Genomic DNA, 22,678 nt, shown 5'->3' on the forward strand with positions numbered 1-22,678 from the left:
GTTCTTCACCTTCCGGTCGATGATTAGGTTCTCGAAGTATCGTTTTAGTACTCTGCTGACCGTGGATTGGACGATTCCCAGCATCTTACCGATGTCCCGATAGGACAACTCCGGATTCTCGAAATGAGTGCACAGGATTAATTCACGACGCTCTTTTACGTTCGACGACATTTTTCCAAATTTACGAAAAATTGAAAGTGAAGCATGGCCAACGTGATCTATACACTCTTATCTGATTATAAGCGACAGCTGAAGATATAATTCCTAAAAATTTAATTTCTACAGCGTTTTTTCCGTGATGCAATTTGATGTGACACACCCTTTATTAAATCGTATCACTAGTACATATACATCATCATATATACTAAATAGCAAATGGGATATGATGCGCCTAATTAGCATATACATGCAAAAGTGGATTCAAAATACATATATGGCGAATGCTTGGGAATTGGTTTGGATAAATGTACTATTCATACTTGCATCTTATACGACTATTGTCATACGAATATGCGATTTATTACAGACATAGAAAAAACTAATGTCGGAAAATATTTGTGAGGTTATAATTACATTTATAATCTCACGAGCTACCATTTCTATACATGAGAATTTTTATGTTTGTAGAAATGGAAACTTTTCAATTGTTGGGGAGTGGACTATGAATGTTTCAAATGAGTGGTGGTCGATGGTTAAGAAATCGCTCCGATGGGATTCGAACTCCGGTTGTGCATATCATTTAACCGACGTTTTTTTATACCCAATTACGACTTAATCTGTCCTAATAAACGAAATCAGATATACACCATACATCTCGAGCAACATTGACTTTTTTAATAAAAAGTTTTAAAAATTAAAATGGATGATTTACCACTTACATGATCTCGCTGATATAAAAACCCTAAACCATGAAATATATCAAATTGATAAAAATTATTCAAATTATAAAACACGAGGCTACAGCACCTCAAAGTTAATAGAAATTAAAAATATCTAGTACCTCGAAGAGGATACTTCCTTCTGTCTCACATCAAATTTTTCTAGACGGCCAGTTTCAATATTTGAATAACCGACTAGCTCATATTTATGCATCTGAGAATCAAAAATCTTTAGCTTTGTGCCATTTTAATTTATCACACATTTTGCGTTTATATATTCGACCACCTGTTCCCGTGCATATCTTTATATTGATCAATAGTTATAACAAGACAAAATGAGAGATTAATTTCCCCCAATCCACGTATCGCTTACGGAGCACCACTAAAGATCATATGTAATATATGTTATGCAAATTAAGTTACTTCACACCACCATTCTAAAGAACAGTCAGAAGCAAACTGTTCTACACAAACCTGCTCACCGCGCCCCGTTGAAACAAATATATTATCATAATTTGAGATGCCTCGTTCGACTCACCTGGAGCTGTACAGGTTTCTGGCCGTTTCCTGCGCCTTGACGAAATTGGCAAACGCTAGCAATGCACTTGCCGCCACGATCCACGCGTAACGCATTTTAGTCGCTGCTGTCTAATGCTTGCAATCCACTTCACTGGAATGGTATCGTTCCACAAACACTGCACTCCTTGAACGCACTTTTCTCCCGCCTAAAGCACACTTAATTTTCATTAAACCACTGTTTTGTTTATTTTGTTCTCACAAGGTGTTCTGGATTCCGGTAACAATGAGCGCAAGATCTAGACCTGGGACGGGATTTTCCAACTGGGAAATGCTTTGCCTATTGGGAAATTAAAACACCACACAGTTATAAGATCAGTTTCCACGCACGCATAATTTAGCATCCGTTGTTCGGTGTTATCTATTCAATTACTAAACTGCCACTGATAATCTCCTGATCTCGCTCATTGAACATCAATCACGAGCTTTGTTTCGATCAATGTTTATTTTTCCGATGGCTATCAGCTGGACTGTGGCATTGAATGGAAACAGTTAGGTGGAAACAGTGTTCGTTCATAAAATAAACCATCTCGATTTTGGCGATTTAAGACGTCGAACGGATTAATTGGAAAAGATTTGAAGATTTCAATGGCATCAGGCAACGAACCCTCAACCCAACGGCATCGAAGATTTGAGGTGAAAAACCCCAACCGACCGTTTGTTGGTGTTTAGATTCAGCAGCTCCTCTTCGAAGATCAACGGGATGCCGGTTACACATTGAAATTGTGTTTACCTTGCAGGTGTTAATGGCGCGTGAATTACCCCAAACCGCACGTTGGATCACCCTTTTATTAGCGATCTTCAACGATCATAAGATTAGTTTTGCCGGCCTTTGCTGTTGGACCGCTACACAACCCAATGAATGATGTGTCTGTTCTCATAGCACGAGATGCTTCGTATATGCATAGCAAGTGTAGCCAATGAAACCACTGCGCTAACAACAGACACGCATCATTGAATATTGCCTCCGACAAGGTAACAATATCTGTACTGTGTTCATTTATCGGAAAAGATTAATGAACTATGAAATAGTGAAAGATATACTTTCAATTACAGAACGTTTGTTTGTTCGAAATGGTGACTTAAGCGATCGAAATACATAAACACAGCCGAAAGAACGAAAGTAAAGGCTCACCATCTTTCCGACGAAGCATTAAATAAAAGAACGCATTCTCTCATGCATGAGATCGATGCAACGAGATTCTTTTTGTTTGGTTAGAAATGATAAATGGAATTTCATTTGTTATGTTGTAGAACGATGCCAAGAGCAACAAGTCTACCTCAGCACGAGCGTAGCTGGATAGAAACGTATAGCCAAGGCTTGCAAATAAGTTAAATTGCTGCTGATAATTTTCCTCTTGTGTTCACTAGCTTATTATGGTTAATTTAGACGGTTCGACTTATAACATGCATCAAAAACCGAAATCGACAAGCTTGAGTATGTCCTTGAGTTGAACACATAAAATTTGGCGTAATTATTCGTTGAAGGGCATCAGTGATTCGATTTTTTAAAATCACATTGCGTTCTTTGTCATTATAGAAAACAGGCACAAGCAACGGTCTGGAGGTCTGAAATTTTGACTCAGTTTCATTGAACGCTGTCCTAGCATTTTATTCCCTATCTCGGCTAGTCACAATGTTCACCGAAATCGAATAAACGGAGCCCCCTTGAATAGGGTTACCAACTGTCCTGATTTAGCAGGACATGTGCTGATTTTAAGATTTTTTTGGGGCGTACTAATTAATTTCTGACAATCTAGTCTATGTCCTGATTTTTTATGAGGAATTCAATTTTGTTGCAGAATCATAATTATTTTCAGTGTATTATGTTTTTGAGTAAAACCTTTTTTATAGAAGACCAAAGTTTTAGGAACATATAAAGAGTAGTAGTTGGATGCTCCACGAGATCTTTCAACTATTTTCATTTAGAGATTTTGTTTCACAGGCCACGGTGATGTTTTTGTGTTTTGTCTTGATATTTTATTCTTTCAAATGTCTAAACGAAATGGTCATTTTACGACGAATTGCGCCAGAAGTACCGCTTTATCACTAAAATACTTTATTTACTCACTAGCTAACCCGGCAAACTTCGTCCCGCCCATTTACTTGATTAATTCTCGAGTAATGCAGAAATTTGTGTTTTATTTGTATGGCAGCCACCCCTAAGAGAGGGGGGAGGGGTATCTAACCACCATAGAAACATTCATTGCACCCTAAAGTTTCCATATGCCTAATTTGGTTTAATTTGCTTGATTAATTCTCGGGTAATGCTAAAATTTGTGTTTCATTTGTACGGCAGCCCCCTCTATGAGAGGGGGAAGGAGTATCTTAACACCATAGAAACATTTATTGCATCCTAAAACCTCCACATGCCAAATTTGGTTTCATTTGCTTGATTAATTCTCGAGTAATGCAGAAATTTGTGTTTCATTTGTATGGCAGCCCCCCCCCCCTTTGAGTGGGGGAAGGACTGTCTAACCATCATAGAAACATTTATTGCACCCTAAAACTTTCACATGCCAACTTTGGTTTTGTTTGCTTGGTTAATTTCCGAGTAATGCAGAAATTTGTGTTTCATTTGTATGGCAGCCCCCTCTAAGAGAGGGGGAAGGAGTATCTTATCACCATAGAAACATTTATTGCATCCTAAAACCTCCACATGCCAAATTAGGTTTCATTTGTTTGATTAATTCTCGAGTAATGCAGAAATTTGTGTTTCATTTGTATGGCAGCCCCCCCTTTAAGTGGGGGAAGGACTGTCTAACCATCATAGAAACATTTATTGCACCCTAAAACTTTCACATGCCAACTTTGGTTTTGTTTGCTTGGTTAATTTCCGAGTAATGCAGAAATTTGTGTTTCATTTGTATGGCAGCCCCCCCTTAGAGAGGGGGGGAGGGGTCTCAAAATATCACGAAAACCTTCCCCGGCCCCAAAAACCCCTACATACCAATTTTCATGTCGATCGCTTCAGTAGTTTCCGAGTCTATAAGAATCAGACAGACAGACAGACATCACTCCATATATATATATATATATATATATATATATATATATATATATATATATATATATATATATATATCCATTCTGAGCTATGTGGTGCAGAAATCCAGCCGCTCAGAAAATTTGAGTTGTCGATGGAGTTTTTGCGTTTCATACCCTTGGCTTGTACTTCGGCACTATTGCACTTGATGTTTGAAGACTCTGGCTTTCACGAGCCATCATCCCCGGAGTATTTTCACCACATGGATCGGCCAAAAAATATGTTAAATGAACGAATTTCGAGTGTTTTTTTTTGTTTTCTTTATATCTCAAAGAATCACAATGATTTGGTCATAATCGTAACTGTGACAGGTGTCCTGATTTTCAACTCCTACCAAATGGTATTCCTACCCTTGAACCCTCAGACAAACCGCAAGTACGACAATCAGAGTACTATCCCCAACGGCGTTCACACACACACGTCTCCCGCTGAACTTTTTGATCACTTGCATTACTATTCGTATAGGAACTGTTCAAACTTCAATTTTTGAAAATACATATGTGAGAATCGATTATTAAGAGTAATGTCACGACTCCCTGAAAAATATTATGCATAAATTATGCTGAGATTCATCCATACTTTCCAAACGATTATTTTCCTCTTTAATACATAGTCTCATGCAACAGAGAGCAACAACTTCGTCAAAGCGACTGGCATACCTACATCCGATTTCGTAATATTGAGCTGCGATTGCGACATGCCATTTCCATATCATCCTAAACGATTAATTTGTTTCTTTCATTAGCCTTGATTTGAAGAAGAGTTAGTAATTCGCTCTTGCAGAGCTTGATAGAAACAAACGCGAAATAAGAACTTTCTATGTCCGCAAGGCGGCTTTATGATGTGACTTATGCATGACCCACCAAAACTGATTCCCCAGTAAATGACGAACCGAGAAATCATTTCTCATTTTCAACTTTTCTATTTTATTCTTATTTTAGGGAACAATGAACCAAAGGTCATTGGTCCCCCATCTTCAACAACTTATCCCGTATTTTATTGAGAATGTATTTATTATGTACTAGCTGACCCGGCAAACTTCGTCTCGCCCAAAAATTATTTTACGTTATCACATTCTCGTTTTTTTTCCTAAGCGCACGTTCGTGAGTCCAATCGCAAAACTGTTCATTGATTGGTCTTCTAGTCCACTCTTTAAAATTACCTTTTACTATGAAAATCGTAGTAATTCTACCAAGTACTACTACCAGCTTATTTTCAGACATAATTCTCGTTCAATATTTTTCAACCACTAGCAAATATCATGTTTCTCCGTTACATGGAATGTTCGATACAGAAATTATGATAGAATAAAGACAGCCCTAATTCGGGCAATTCCTTTCTCGAGTTTTGTTCTTTTCAACACATTCGACGATCCATTTTCATTTAAATAGATAGACGAAGATATGACAGTGTGTTTTATCACATTGAAATCCATTTCCACTTTCGAACAAAGATCAATATGCGAATTGAATTTTCTGAATTTTCACATTTTCCTTTAGATTTTTCCGAAAAATTTCAATTGTCATGTCGGAATATGTTTGGTTGAAATATGTGCATTATTTTTATGGGACATTCCAAATTTGATTCCATTTGCTTGACTAATTCTCGAGTTATGCAGGAATTTGTGTCTCATTTGTATGGCAGAACCATAAACACCCCCCCCCCCTCCACATCCTTAGAGAGGAGCAGGAGTGTCGATTCACCATTGGAACACTTCGTGCTCCCTAAGACCTCCACATGCCAAATTTGACTTGATTTGCTTGATTAGTTCTAAAGATACGCAGAAATTTGTGTTTCATTTGTATGCAGCCTCCCTTAAGAGAGGGGGAGGAGTGTCTAACCACACTAGAAACATTTTCACTCTAAAACCTCCACATGCCTAATATGAATTCATTTCCTTGATTAATTCTCGAGTAATATGGAAATTTGTGTTTTATTTGTATAGCATCCCCTCCTCAAAGAGGGGGAGGAGTGTCTAACCACCATAGAAACATTTATTGCACCCTAAAACCTCCACAGGCCAAATTTGGTTTCATTTTCTTGATTAATTCTCGAGTAATGCAAAAATGTGTGTTTGATTTGTATGACAGCCACCTCCTTAGAAAGGGGGGACATACCAACATACCAATTTTCATGTCGATCGGTTCAGTAATTTCCTAGTCCATAAGAATCAGACAGGCAGACAGACAGAAATCTATTTTTATAGATATAGATTTGCATGTATTTATTAAACATTTATATTTCGCAACTTAAGACTTCTGTCTTTTAATGTTACATTGTTAAATTGAAGTAGAATCACCGCTGCACAAAACAAAACAAAATCAAGCTTTTCGAACAACTACTAATAGCTCCTAATTTAAATGCTCTGTGTAACCTCTCTTGAATGCTGTGAACGAATCTTCATTAGATAGACTTGTGGATAAAGAATTACAATGAGCTACACCTCTCACGAAAAATTAATTCCCATACCTGGATGTACGATGCCTTGGCAAAATATATTTTATGATCCGATTACTTTGTGTGGTTTGCAATTTACTATACTGAAACTGGTTTTTTAGTTTTCGAGATTCATTTCATTTCATTTCATTTCATGTATTTATATTTCATAACTCAAGACTTCTGTCTTTTAACGTTACATTGATTAAATTGAAGTAGAACAAGCATCACGTAAAACAAAATTAGAAGATAATCGAACTACTCAAACAAAAATAGTACATAACTACAAATTGCTTCAATTAAAATGCTCTATACATCCTCTATTGAATGCTGCGAACGAATCTACATTAGATAGACTAGTGGGTAAAGAATTCCATTGAGCTACACCTCGCACGAAAAATGAGTTCCCATACTTAGACGTATGATGCCTTGGCAAAATATATTTTATGAACCGATTACTTTGTGTGGCTTGTAATTTAACATACAGATAATTAGGTTTTTTCGTCTTCGAGATTCTATGTAAGAATAAACAACAACGAAGCTTGCTAAAATTTACTAAAGGGCATCCTATGAGGAAATGTTGCAGGTGCGAAACATGGGACATTCTATTAAGGTTAAACACATATCGCACACAAGAATTTAGAGCAACCTTGAGCTTATTGAAAGTGAATACAGATGCATCATCAAGTATGAAATCACATACTAGAAAGTGGGGAAGAAGTCTTTTAAAAAGTTTCAATTTAGTTTCAGTTCCTAAAAATGATGATGTCATATAGAGGGATCGTAAGCAAACGTAAATTTTTCCACACTGTGATAGCACATACTTATCCCATCCAAGGTTCGATTGAATGCGAATACCAAGGCTGGTAGCATCATCGACAAATTCCACTGCACTGTTGCTTAAGAATAATGATGGTTTTAAAGAGCTATGAAATGATCTGTTGGAAATGAAAACCTTTTGAGAGACTTCAGTAATTGAATTACTGGAACAATCAAAATAAAGCTGTACATCATCTGCGAAAAGATGAATTTTACAATTTTTACTATATCAGATAGATCATTAATGTACAACGAAAATAAAAGTCGACCCAGAATAGAGCCCTGAGGAGCCCCAAGTGATACTGGAAGGAATTCAGATGAAATTCCATCGCTGAAACCAGCCTGTGTTCGCCCGTTCAAATAAAATTTTATCAAATTTGAAGCATGAATAGAGAATCTGAGCTTCTGGCATAAAATTTCATGTGACACTGCATCAAGCGCTTTTGAAAAATCTAACAAAATAAGAATGACAGGACAATCCATGTCGAGCACTATTTCGTTCTATATCGTCAACAATTTTAAGCATAGTTATTTATGCTTCATGCGATAACCAGATTGAAACTGGTGTAACATGTTTTTTTCATATAAACTCTTTTGATAAGGCGCAAAGGATGCTGATAGGTCCTAAATTTTCTATGGTATTCAAATTAGATTTTTACATAATGGACATAATTTTAAAATTCCTCCACGCATCCGGGACAACGCTTGTTGTTACAATTGCGTTGAATAAATGAGTTATAGGTACGACCAAAAGAGGGCATATAGCTTTTATATATTTCAATGGTAACAGGCAAGTCCGAGAGCTTATAGAGTATATAGCTTTGAATATGTCATATTGATGTATCCTGTCGGAATTCATCATGGTTCCATTCGTTTGATCTTAAGGAGTCATTAGTATGAACATGATTTTGAGGGAAACTGGTACATAATTTGCGGTTGATCTCGTCAGCAGGGAAATTATTTGAAGTTTGAAATGTTGATCGACCAATTCCTAGTGTTTTTAATTTTTCCACAGCTTCTTTGGCGCTATGTTCGCGGTAAGCCGAGAAGCAAAAGAATTTCGTTTAGCCAATTCACTCGATTGCGGATTCTTTTAAATTCAAGGTGATCATTAGAGTTTTCGATAGTTTTCCATTTCTTGTAATAGTAAATCCCGATTCACGATAACGCTACATGTGCTTGAATTAAACCAAGGATTATGTAACAAGAAACAGTACGAATTGGAACGAAAGCATCATGTAACAGTTCGGCTGAAAAGTTCATAAGGTTGACGTCTATATGGCACCTCTTCCAAAAATCTACTTGACTATCGCAAAGCACCATCTTTCAATGGATACGTATCAAAATTTGACAGCAATCGGTCGATTGTTTCATGAGTTACAGCATTGAGAGTGAAGCAACATTTGTTATTGTGAAAAAAATAGAAAAATCACAAATCAATGAAAACGATGGCAAAATTGCATGAATTGGGCTTCGAATTGTTTGCTTGGGTGTAGTCATATCCAACGTAAAAAAAATGAGTGGGTTATATCTATGATATAACGGTTGAGGTTGACTCAGGACTACCGTTGACTCAGTTATCATTTGTTTGTATTGATTAAAATATTGATTGAATGAGCGTTGTGTTCGTAGTTGAACTTCGGAAAACATATTCCGGGTATACAAAAATGCATGCGGATACAAAAGTACTTCCGGCTGGCATGATTCAATAACATCAACTTCTGTTCTATACTATAGAAGTTTCAAACTTGAAATTTCATTCATCTTAAATAACTGTAATGACGATTTTCCCAGGCTCCTCGGTTTCGCAGTCCGTGTTGAAAAAACACATCCTGATCTGCACGAATGCAAGCGATTACCAAAGTACCCGCAGCTTGCATGTATTTGCAATATCTCTAGGCTCTAGGAAGTCTGTGTTGGGGAAACCGTATTCACTGGTTACTCCTTTTGGTCGGTAAAATTCGAGGATATAATGGGATTGTGGGATTTTGAGGGTTTGGATAATGCTTGACGTTTCACAATTATTCAATTGAATTCAATTTGATTCATTGTGAAGATGCGTAGAAATATTTTCTATCAATTGATTCTATCAATTATAAGCATTCGAAATCTTCATTTTTTTTCCTACATGTTCAGTGTTTAGATTTTCATTTTAGCCCTCATATATTCCAGTTAGACGTACTCCTCCGTTAAAAAAATGATTTAAAAAAAAAAGAAAAAAATAAGGTGTTGTGAATTCAGAAAAAAAATTGGGCTTCTTGGTAGATTTTTTCCGATCATTCGCAATTTGTGCATTGTTTCCGAGTTATGAATGGCGTCAACACGCGGCGCATTTCAAGGATGCAAAGACGTTATTTTTTATCGATTAGAGCTGTGTTCTTCTCCTGTTAACTGAAGATGAAAATTCCGTTACGGTTGCTATCGCCTCCACCGCTACCACACTACCGATTCGGTTCTGATTATCTGTTGCCGCTCTGCGAAAGTTGCTACATAATATAATTTGTGGTTTATTCCTTTTGGGAATTATATTTCTGGGAGCGTTGGAGATTTAATTTTGCTAATAGATGCTGAATAATTCATTTTCTGAATAGATTACTTCACGCGCTAGACACATTCTCATATCATTTGACAGTCCTTTGTGTAGTCCAACGTCTCTACGGTTATATCTCCGGCATTACCCACCCGTATTTTTTTTCAAGTATGAAATCAACAATCATAAACCCGACATTGCCTCATGAAATGCAACTGTCATTTGTCTCGTTCTCGTGGCATTGACATAGTATTATTATACAATTAATCAATTACGTTCTGAAAAAAAAAGTAATGTAACACTTCAATACACTCTCCAATACGGCTAGTCTTTCCTGAGCTTCTTCTTCTTGAGTGGCACTAACGTTCCTAGAGGAACTTCGCCATCTCAAAGTAGTATTACTTACGTCATTTTTTATTAGTACTTGGTTAAGATTTCTATGCCAAATAACACGCCTTGAATGCATTCTGAGTGGCAAGCTCTAGAATACGCGTGACCACGTCTTTCCTGATCTGTTCATTTTAAATATTTATGTTTTTAATTATTGAAATGGATCGATGTGGATTACTCAAGTGATCAAACTTGTTCTTATGTCAACAATCATTATTTGTAACTGATATGAAATGAAATTGAGTATGAAGATACCAGCCTCATTCAACAAGGATGTCGCAACCAAGTTGACTTCAATTGAAGACAACTCTTCAACAAGATTCGTCAGAATGCCTCTCAACGAGACACTAATTTGTGTAATGCCAAGATCAGTACGAATATCATCGTTCTGGGATTCAATTAGTGTCAAGTGCTGCTGTTTAAATGTTCAGGTGAACGAGACCCGTTCATATTCGAAGCTTCACTCAAGTTGATTTTGCCTATTTTCGATTGCATCCCAAAGCAAAATCCAACTCGATGAAAAGTCGTAACCATCGCTACTCTGCTAGTGATGTTCACAACGTCGACCTATCGGTCGATCTCGCGCACACACATTGAATGACCCCACAAAATCGCGAATCATTCATCCACATCGCAATAACCATACTTTACTTAACAAAAGGAGCCGGTCTGCAGGCTGTTTTGTTTAAAGCCATGGCCACCACAACTGGAATGATGCGCTCCGTAGATCTACTTGAGGCGAAATAAAAGTAAAACACAGAAGCAACGAATGAATTTGCTTTTTTGTTTGGTTCCTTTACGCAAACTCGAGTACTCGAATACCATTCGAGCGAAGTGTTTCAGGTTGATTAAAATCACGAGGATTGCTGAGGAACACCCATACCACAAAAGGTTTGAGTATGCAATCTGGAATCTTTTCATTCGTTTCATTTGAATTTTACTAAATTTGACACTAATTCAACTACTTCTCCTCCACACAACAATCACGTGACAGACTAATGTTATCTCCGCAAATAATCTTCTACTGTTGCAAAACCAAATTGATTCACGCGACCAGCCTCGAACAGCCCCGAATGTAGGCGTTACAGCTAATGGCTTTATCTCCATCCGAAAGCATCTTAAGACCAACAAAGCTATTAACGCCCAAGCGAATTCGTGCTCATGAGAGGCAACAATCCACCGGCTGGGGATTCTCACGGTCACTCGAGGTTAAAACAAGACGGTCACCGTGTTATTAGCGCAAAAGAGCATAGAGTCGTCCAAACATAGCAAAGCATATGTTGACAGCGTAAACGTCTCAAGATCAAGTTCAATGCAAAACCAAATAGCATTCCGATATTCCGGAGCATTAGCGTAAATCGACGGGTGTGTATAATTTCCAATTTTGGTCGTCACATGCAACGCCCAGAGTTCCTAATTAGAACTGAATTATCTGACATGAAAAGCAGTGAACTTCAGCGAAGAAAAGACACACCGATGGCTAAATGCGCACTTTTTTCGTCGTGTCCCACGCCTCCCAGGAGAAGCAGACACGACTTTGACGAACCAGCTGATATGATAGACAGCCCAGAGGTAGTCATTAAAAGGCCATTAAAAGTGGCATGTCCACGAGATGGCAGTAGCGACCAAACTGTAAACTTTTATGAGCAGCTTCCGATCGTGGTGGAGAACTAACTATTATCCCCTATGGGTAGCCAAATATATGTGGGATATAAATATATTCGCTAGTGATTGTAAACTAAAAAAAAATGTTCTGAAAGGTATTGAACATTGTGCTACGTGTGTGAGCTTTCACAACCCAGATCGGGAAGGACAGTGTCTATACGCTATCTATCCACAGATGACGTTTTCTAAAACCGCAGGCGAATGTATTTCATTCTCTAGTCGGACCGGTTTCGATAAACTTCGATAAAGCGACGCGGAAAAGGGGTGCTTGTCAGGCCGGTTAGGTAAAATGGTAGTAACAACATTACCTTTTCTGCGACAAAACAACTTCTCATCTGAATAACTGATATATGTACCTGCATACAACGGGAAGAGGAAATGTTTGGTTGGGCGTCACCCCTAATCATCCCAGGCCGCAGTGACCGCTGCACCTGCCCCTAAGCCTAGTGGATGGCGTACAGTAGGAAAGGCAATCGGAAAAGATAAGTTTATCTTGAATTTATGTTAATTGTCTCCTCTCGTATGAATTCAAAGTGCCCTTTATAAAATTCTATTCATTAGTTACCCGACTGCACGAGCCGAATGGACAAAGTGAGGATACCGTGGAACGTGTGATTAATAGACGTGCTGATAACATAGAGCTGGCGATGGAGCGTAGTGTTCCCTATATTCACAATTCTCGTGATTTAGCGTAATAAATTTGACCAGACTCTTTTTCAGATCCTGAAAAAAAATATGTTTAACAGGATTTGTGTGGTAGTAGGATTTTGGATTGAACCACAATAATTAAAAATTTCTCCAAGAAGAACTTCACCGTCTCACCGGAGTATTGTTTGCGTCATTTTTTAGTACTCAGACAAGATTTATCCATGCCGAATAACACGCCTTGGAATTATTCTGAGCGGCATGCTCTAGAACACAGTTCGGTTATCAATCCAAATGTTGATGCTTTTTTTATGAAGATGTGAAAATAGTCCCGACTCATGACTTTTGAACCACGGTTTGAGGCTAACCTTAGGGATGATCGAGTGAAACAACCGGCCTAATTCATCTTCGTTCCATTCGTGTTGCCAGTTAAGACGCGTCCACATTACACCAATCGGCATCGTTCGGCCTTAGCCGCCTGGTAAACCCGAATAAGTGTGGATGTGCCGTCCGGGTTTGCCGATGTGCCGAAAACTGACTCGAATCTTGCCAAACCAAACCCGAAACAGGTCGGTACGGATCAAAGAAAATCGAACCGAATCAAACCGCGTTGACGGCATTGTGGTTCATGTGTTTAATTTGTGAAGCGGAAATGATAACGGATTGTCAGGTGGATAGAACGGTTGTGTAACATTTACCCGAATACCATTCACCCGAAACACGTGTACCCGAAGCACATTCACCCGAAAGTAACAAATACCCGAATGCAACATTTTCCCGAATTCGCATTCACCCGAATGCGAAAAATACCCGAATACGACAGATATCCGAATGCAATATTTTCCCGAATGCAACATTCACCCAAATGGAACGTTTACCCGAATGAAAAAAGCAAAAAAATTCGACAAATCAGGTTAAGAGTTCGAAACATAGAAGACGATCCTTTGGTTAGGTTTGTCTTAGGTCCACGTTTGTCTGTCATTCATCTCCACGTGTCAAATATGTCATTCATATTCCAATGCAAAAATAACAAAGAAGCTTCTCTGTCGGGTTGTGTTCAATTGATTTTTATTCATTATCAGAAAATTTGAATCCTTTTTTAAATATTTTTTTCCTTTCTAACTCGGGATTATTTTCCATTTGGATAATCTTCCTATCCTGATAAAAGATATTCTAATGACATTGTTTCTTGTAAATGCTTCAGAATCTCAATGTGTTATAATGCATTTATCTCCTCCCAATGCATTATTTTTCATTTTTTTTTTTTTGCTTCTTTAATATATTTCAATACCTTATTCTATGAATTTTATGGCGACTGCTTAAAATTGACAGCTTTCATCTACGTGTATGGTCTACGTGATCTAAATGACTGGATGATGTTCAAAATCCTCCAAAGTCCATTATTTATACAAAATTAATAATTTATTTAATGAAAAAAGTGAAACTATATATTTTTGAAAAATATAGTACACAACGCCTTTTTCTCTCGTTTTTACTTTTCCGCTAAACAGTCGATTTTTTGAATATCAGTTAATGTATAAATGTGATTATATTTAAAATACCTTCTAATTAAATATAGGTGTAAATAGTACATTCGGGTAAATGTTGCATTCGGGTGATCGGAATTCCATGGATATCCTTTTTGTAATGGACAAATCAAAATGCACAGGCGAATTGATGTAGTCAAAAAAACAAATACGGTTAGGAATATACACCCAGGTTTTTTACGCGGTTTTTTATTAGGTTTTTTACGAGGTTTTTTACGAGGTTTTTTACGAGGTTTTTTTACGCGGATTTTCCAATAAACGCGGTTTTTATCACGCGGGTATCGCCAAACTCCATCACTGAGAGAATAGTTGTTCGATACAACATTACAAAATCATCTGGATGGGCACTCCACCAGGTGCCGGTAATTTTACGGAGAAAGTTTATTCTATATTGGCATTTTTCAATCGGATACCTAATATTGTGTTTTTAAAGTGTTTTTATGCTGAGAACGAAGTTTGATGGTGTTTGAATGCATTCATTTTTACCTACAGGTTTGTTCTGCGTGCATCCTTTTGATCCCCAAACAATCTAACCTAACGACGAAAAAAGGGAGAAAGATTAGAAGAAGAGAAATATTTGCAACTAAAACTACGCCCTTGCACAACTATCACACTTTTGCTAAGGTATAAATATAACATCGTCTGTAGGGAAAACTGTCGAGGTAACATACACTCAACAGAAAATATAGAGGAACAAAATGATAGGTCGAGAAAATTAGGTGATTTTTGAAATGCTGTAGAACTTCGTAAAAAAATCAACGCATAAAGAAAGGATGTACATCATTCAAAAGCTTTAACTTAAAAGTTTTTGAACATTCTATGAACTCATTTTCATCTTGGTGTGTGTAGATGTAGTGGAAAATAATTAAAAAAATCGTGAATCGAAATGCAGTTTTGAAAACTTCAATGAATTCTGTGTAAGGCCTATTTTTTGCTTTCACGAAGAAGAACTTATTTAATTCCTTTTCATTGATTCAAAAAAATAGTGTTTTACAAAGTTTTCTGTGATTCTGAAAATATTTCAGTAAGCTCTTATGCTAGCAGACAAATGTTTAGCCTAGTGTAATCCTTGTGAACGTTTCATATGACACGTTTAACCATTTTTTTGGCCGATTAAAATAACTAAATTTTAAGAGAACTGCTCTCGGAGCTGCATTTGATAATTGATATTGGTAAAATAGCGTAAAGTAGAATATAAAACGATTTTTCAACATGGATGTGAAACAAAATTAATTTAGGATAATTTATGTATACTGTAAATATTAATGAATTAAATGAAAAAATGGGCCATCGTTATTTTTTTCAATGCTTCCATGCAGATCAATCGCAATTACAATTACGATGTAACAAACCATTAACTTGAATGGTGCAGATCCTTTTCTATCTTTTTTTCTATAGTACAGTCGTTCTTATGATGTTTCATCTTTTTGGCGAAAACTACGTCTTTCAGGAATATATTGCCACCAAGTTTAATGAAATTTTTAAAAGAAACGCATAACCAACCTGCGACGAATAACCTAACGTAATCCAACGTCAACTTTATGGTCGCGTTTCATTTACGTTCTGTTATAAGTGATTTAAACCTGAAAGTCCTAACTTTTGGCTTTGGCTTCCCATGTGTCCCAAGCAACCTCGCAAATCTACGGTCCATTTCAAGGGCACCAACAATTTCTACTAAAAATAAATTCTCAAATTCATTTCATTTTAAAATAATATCAGAATAAACAAACAAAAGAATCGAATGGAAGAAAATCGTAGTCCTACTTTAAAATTGCCGACATATCTTGTACACAATCTTTTATAATTCACATTCAAACGCATAATTGATTTGATGTAAGTAACTTCTTCTTATTATATCTTTTCCTTCTTAAATGACACTAACGTTGCTAGAGGAACTTTGCCGTTTCAACGTAATATTAATTGCGTCTTATATTAGCACTTAGATGGGATTTTTATGCCAAAAACACGCCTTGAATGCATTCTGAGTGGCAAACTCTAGAATACGTGTGACCACAGTGCAAGTCGGAGGAAATTTCTTTGACGAAAAATTCCCCCGACCAGAACGGGAATCGAACCCGAATCCCCGGCATGTTAGGTGTGACACTAACCACTTGCATTTACACTCTGCCCAACTTCTACAAGACCAGGTGATGATCTTGCTGCTTTGTGCCATTGTAAACAAACAATGCTTCAATTTATATTCTAGTGTGTAGGTATTGGTGACTACCATACACTGCATGATTTTCATATGTGTGTGTGCAAGCGCTGAGCGTAAATCAAAGGTCTTGTATTTTTCAAGTGTCAAGTTTCTGTAAGACCAGTTACATTTTCCGTTGTTTCAGTTGGTTTAATCAATTGACTCTGGAAAATACCGAAGAGAAAAGTGCTCACGGTTTCGTCAAGTTTTAATAAAAAGTTCTCACATAAAGAGGTGTATAGGTTTTCTTCACTAACGAAAAAAAAGTTCCATTTGGATGGTCCTAATGATTCCAACGGGCACTGTCGTGATTTACGGAAGAAAGAACAGTATTTTTCAACCAGGAATTTCGGCAAAGGCTAGTGCATGGTTTGGGCGGGATTCTGTGCAACCGGAAAGCTCAAGATAACTTTCACATCGTTCAAAGATTACATACATATTCTGGAATCCTCTCTCCTACCATTTTTGTGTGTAAAAAAATCACAATCCAGCAAAACAATGCTACTATTCATATCAGCAATGAATTAAGGACCAAAAACTTAATTTTTTGGACTAGATGACTCTCCAGACTTGAATCCTGTTGAAAATCTTAGGGGTATTCTGGTACACAGAATCTACACTGAGGGAAAGCGGTACACCACAAGGTCGCAATTTTGGAAACATGGAAAAATATCGAGAAATCCGTTCAGCAGAATTAGGTAAATAGTATTCCAACACTAATTTTCAAGGTTATTAGCCGAAATGGCAAGGTTACCAATTATTGACATTTAAATCAGCCGATCGTTTTTATTTTTTCACTGATAATACCTATGAATTCTGAAATGGTCTTATAGAAACTGGACAACTGCAATTATCATATTTATGCACAATAAATAAACAAACAACTCTTTTGAACGAAATTGACGTTAAATATACTTTATTCTAAGCATTCAACAATGTATGAATTTATCTTGTTGAAATTCTAACTGTTAGTGTTGCAACGAAATAGAATCATGGTGGTCTTATAGAAGTTGGACAGAGTGTATATTAAGCACATTTATATTAAAGACCTTCAGGTTTATTCATTATTTCCATACAATGGAAAGTTCTAAATTTTAGACATGATCGTACGATTCGTAAGCGGACTCGCAACACATTAGGGCATGAAGACCCCCAATATGTGACGCATAGAAAAACATCGCCAGTGATGGTACTGAAGGTATCAGCTACTCGTAGCAACTAATCGTTTTTTTGTATTGGATAATTCGGGTAAAATTCACCTTTTGACAAATAGTTCGAAGTAATTTTTTTTTTCAAATTACTAGCTTTTTGAAGCATTCTCATTACATGACGATATTTTGCAGCAGTTAATCGATCTGGGTCCAATGTAACTACTAATTCTTATTGGGTATGACTCATGTTTTTTCCAAATCGATTCAGTGCAGATATAATGTAAGAAAACTATACGATTAATGAACTTTTTCATATAAACTCAACATAAATATGTACTGTTGATTGCTCGCTGTCAACAGGGACACTGAAATACAAAAATTATTGAATATTTAATTGATTTTTCAGTATCTCTTAGCGAAATTACATCTCCAATGCTTCCAAAAACAAAATTCCCATAAGAATATCCCACAAACTATACTATGTAACACCTTTCACAGAACGGAAAAAAGAAACCCAATTCGATTGTGTTGTGATGGCGGCGGCTATAGGAACGAATTTTCACCTTCAGTTTTCATCCGAAGAATACAGCTCTCACTGCGAAAGAACAACTTCTTCCCATCCGGTTTGCGAAGAGTTGCACTCTAACGCCACTTTTCACCCGGAAACAATGCATGAATTTGCATTAATTGCATGATCGATCGGAAAGTCATACAAGCTCTCCCCTGGTTTAAAAAAACGATTTGCTTTTTATTATTTCGTTACATTGAGTTGCAATGAAAGGAAAGAGATTAAAAAGATGTCAATGTTCATTTGCGTTTGATTTTGAATATTGATTATTGAAGGCACCGAAAAAATTAAAGATAGTTCAATGAGATTTCTATTTTTTTCTAAAATAGATTATACTTGAAGATTTCGCTCAAAACTCTGCTCTAGTGTTTCGAAGCTGTTTTCAAATAAAATGTGTTTGTAGAACTTCATGTTGCTACAATTAAGCGAACAATTGACGGACGGTATATCTAAATAAATTATAATCCGTGCGATAAACTCATTCAAAAATCGTCTGACCATCAAACGGAAGGATGATACCGACAAAAAATGTGACTCAGGAATTCAGAGAATGTCAAAAATTCAATAAACCAATTCCACATCGACGCAGGAAACAGTTAACCGCCTAAATTTGTTCTGTTAGAAAAACGATAGATTCTCCTGAATTGAAAGCATAGAAGGTGCGCAATGCACTGAACCGGAACGAAAAGCAAAATACCGTGACCAAAACTCATGCAAGGAAGCTTCTCAAATAAATGGTAATCAAATCCGGTTAAATGTTATGACCGTTGGAACCTACACCAAGGCGAGCTTGGGTGTATGAATATCATTCCGGTCCTTTCAATAGGTTCTGTAGTATCATGCGTATTCATTGAACTGTCAATAATTGTAGTCGATTCAACTATCAACTAGGCAGTTACGCAGTGTACGATGTTTGACATACGGCAAATTATTAAATGACGATCGAACAACTCTTACGAAATGTCTTCAAAAATAGTTCTCAGTTTTAAATGAAGTAAAGGACGCCGATTTACGAAACACGATCCGAGAAATTTCGTTTGCATCGAATAATTAATGGAGATCAAAACTATCAATATTCGAAATGCAAAAAAATGATGGGTGAAGCGGGCTCATTGATGCCAAATATTGATTTTACCAAGGTTATACTCTGTATTTGATGATATCAGAAAGTTGCTCTGGACTATGACTAAAACGTCTGATACAATCATTGGCAAAGCTACGGGAAAAACCTCCGTGATTTCTAAATAAGCATGACAATTTGATTATTCAATATTTTAACACCCAATTGTATACTACAAATGTCGTGAAATCATATTTGAACACTCGGTATATTCACCACAATACCACATTATCATCGGGAAAATTTGAATTAGAGAATGTCTCTAGAAGCAGCTTCTGCCCTTCTGTCTATATTTTTATCTAATAAGGTATCAATACTCAAGACGTCTTAGAAGGGTATGAAGTCAATAATGTCCGAATATTCCAAACTCTTCGGAGCATTAAACCCAACTGAGAAATGTTTGATCATCATAGAAGAAGTCCATCACTAGTGTTCAGAAATTTATTTATCTTCACATAAATAAAGAGAAGCACGGTTAAAAATGTTCAGCTAGGTAAAAATTAAAATTGTAGTATTTAAAGAATCCTTGCTATGCCATTTATACATGACCAACGTTGTGCGTTTCATTTTAATCGAATACAGTCCTAATATCCTAATATAACTAGCTCTTGATAAGAACAAAATTCTGAAAGCTAGGCATAGACACTAGGCGATTTAAGCAAAAACTGGCATCCAAATATTCACCTAAAAGCCACTTATAGAAACTCCAGCAACAAATATGAATCTGTTCAATATGCTTGCAATCACATTCTGACGGTTTCATTCAAAGAGCTATTCATCGCTACTTTCTAACAAGCAACTTTCAAGCATGCGAGGTTTTTTTGCAAGAGCTCCAATTTCCAAAACTTGATACCTACTTTCAGGTGCAATTAATCGCTATTGTAGCATCGAAACAAAACATTCAATTAAACACAACATGGAACGTTAGTTGAACGTATATTGTTGAAATGATTCTTCTATTTACTGAAAGTAATGAAATCACGACTCGCATAAATCGGTTAACCGTCACACCAAACTTTGCGTTGCTCAAGATCAACCGGCTTTGCTGACTTGCAGTGTATAAAATCGTCATCTCGAGAGTGCATTCCAAACGAATACAATCTTATCATATTATTTCGTATCAGGATAAATTTATTTGTATGCAAAAAGTTGAAGCGCCGAAACGCTCTGTTTACTGTCGTGCAATCGCTATTTTGGGAGACCCCCAAAACAAACAAGCACCTTCTCCCTAAAGCTCCAGCACAGTTAACACTAATGTGTTAAAACCATTGGCTCGCCAACAAATTATTGTGAGCAACGATGACTTATCAGTGGACACCATTCTTTCCTCTTGACCCATTCTGAACGCACTTTCACTGGCACTCCGTACCGCTAACGGTGGTTTGTTTTGATTGGAAGAGTCTTTCGCACCACACGTTCACACGATCATGCGCATACCTTCACGACACTTTATCGCTGATCCTTTCTTGAATACCCAAAAACTGGCGCAAATGCGCTAATCATGTCCCAAATAAATCGACCTGCCACATTCAAGTCACGTCTTCGAGCCACAACCAGCCTCAACAAGCTTAATTCAGTACTGGTTGTAGGTGTACCTTGGAATTGATAGTGTGACCCCGATCAAAACAAATAGAACGTGAAGTTAAAAGAAATATTCGATTGCAAAACACAAACACCAAATCTTCTCGATCGAAACAACGCTCCGCGAAAGCTAAAAAAGACCACACTTCCAAAGCTGACGTGCGCGCGAAGCTCGAAAGTGCAACTGAAGGCTGAAATCGTGCCAATCGCTAGCTTAACCCCCTATCCTCCATGAGCATAAGCGCATTTCAAGAGTCGGAGCACATGTGATCGAGGGATTCATCGAGTGAACGGTGGTACCGAGAACCAACGATCAAGTGGCTTAAAGTTGGAGATTCGCCGATGTTCCCCAAGAACATTTGAGAGTACAAAGAGGAAATAGCGGAAAACCATTAACAGTTAATCATAAATTATAGATGACCGTTTTTGGATGGTGTTATAAACCGACTCCCTTTGCGACACCCCTTGGAAACTCATTCCGTCCTCCGCTATCACTACTAAGCCGGAATGCATTGACCGGTTTCACACCTGTTGGTCTATTCAATTTGTGTCTTACTTACAGGTGGGAGCACTACCTGTTCAGAATTCACAACAAAGCACGCAGCCAGTCTCAAACATCATCACAAGCGGGGGAGGCATAAGCATACCGCGCGTACGCAATGATTTCGCACAACTACCAACCACCACTTCAGCCGCGATGGGTGATTTTACCGACGGAACGTAGAACCCAATTCGGTGACCTTCTTCCACTCAATTCGCAAGGTTTACTGAGCCGCACTATCCGCTCTGCGCAAAGTTTTATTACCATCCGCATTAGTTGCTTCTTCCACTGGGGCGCCATCATCCTGACAGTGATGTCAGAATTTGTGGTACAAATCTCACACTAAAAGCGATTGTTATACATCATAAACCTTTTTTTTTTAAATCTTAAAATTAACAAAAAATCTCAAAAATGCTCGTTATTTTAGATAACAAATGCAAAAATGACGAAATGCATCGAAACCATCATCATTATTCCAATGTTTCAATATCCTTAAAGGAAAATATATAACTTCGAAAATAAGATGTGAAGCTTAACCTCTTATGCGATTTGTGTTATTGTTTTGACTGTTTTGAGGATTTTTGAAATAAATATAATAAGTAAGAAATATATATTGAGTAGACATTCGGAAAGCGTCGACAATATGAAGCTAATACCAATATTATTTCGTCTTAAAATTCATTGCGTTTAAATATTGGAGAACTTCTTCTTCTTCTTCTTCAATGGCACTAACGTTCCTAGAGGAACTTCGCCGTCTCAACGTAGTATTACTTGCGTCATTTTTTATTAGTACTTAGTTGAGATTTCTATGCCAAATAACACGCCATGAATGCATTCTGAGTGGCAACCTCTAGAATACGCGTGATCACAGTGCAAGTCGGAGGAAATTTCTTTGACGAAAAATTCCCCCGACCAGAACGGGAATCGAACCCGAACACCCGGCATGTTAGTTATGACGCTAACCACTCGGCCACGGGAGCACATATTG

General features: G+C 37.2%; 1 protein-coding gene across 10 annotated transcripts in view; it reads right to left on the minus strand.

Annotated features, from left to right (window-relative positions):
- The window catches only part of LOC129780515 (uncharacterized), a 90,282-nt gene extending 68,363 nt beyond the window's left edge, over positions 1-21,919 (minus strand). For 2 of the 10 annotated variants that reach the window (XM_055788842.1, XM_055788833.1), the window contains exons 1-2: positions 21,164-21,343; positions 1,417-1,734 (exon numbers count right to left, since the gene is read on the minus strand). In XM_055788842.1, the coding sequence (XP_055644817.1) occupies positions 1,417-1,511 (95 nt within the window). In that variant the 5' untranslated portion in view covers positions 1,512-1,734; positions 21,164-21,343. The other 8 variants (XM_055788839.1, XM_055788835.1, XM_055788834.1 and 5 more) reach the window with 8 other exon arrangements.
- Positions 21,920-22,678: the final 759 nt, after the last annotated feature.

This window comes from Toxorhynchites rutilus, chromosome 3 (genome assembly GCF_029784135.1).
Source record: "Toxorhynchites rutilus septentrionalis strain SRP chromosome 3, ASM2978413v1, whole genome shotgun sequence".
NCBI classification, from domain to species: Eukaryota; Metazoa; Arthropoda; class Insecta; order Diptera; family Culicidae; genus Toxorhynchites; species Toxorhynchites rutilus.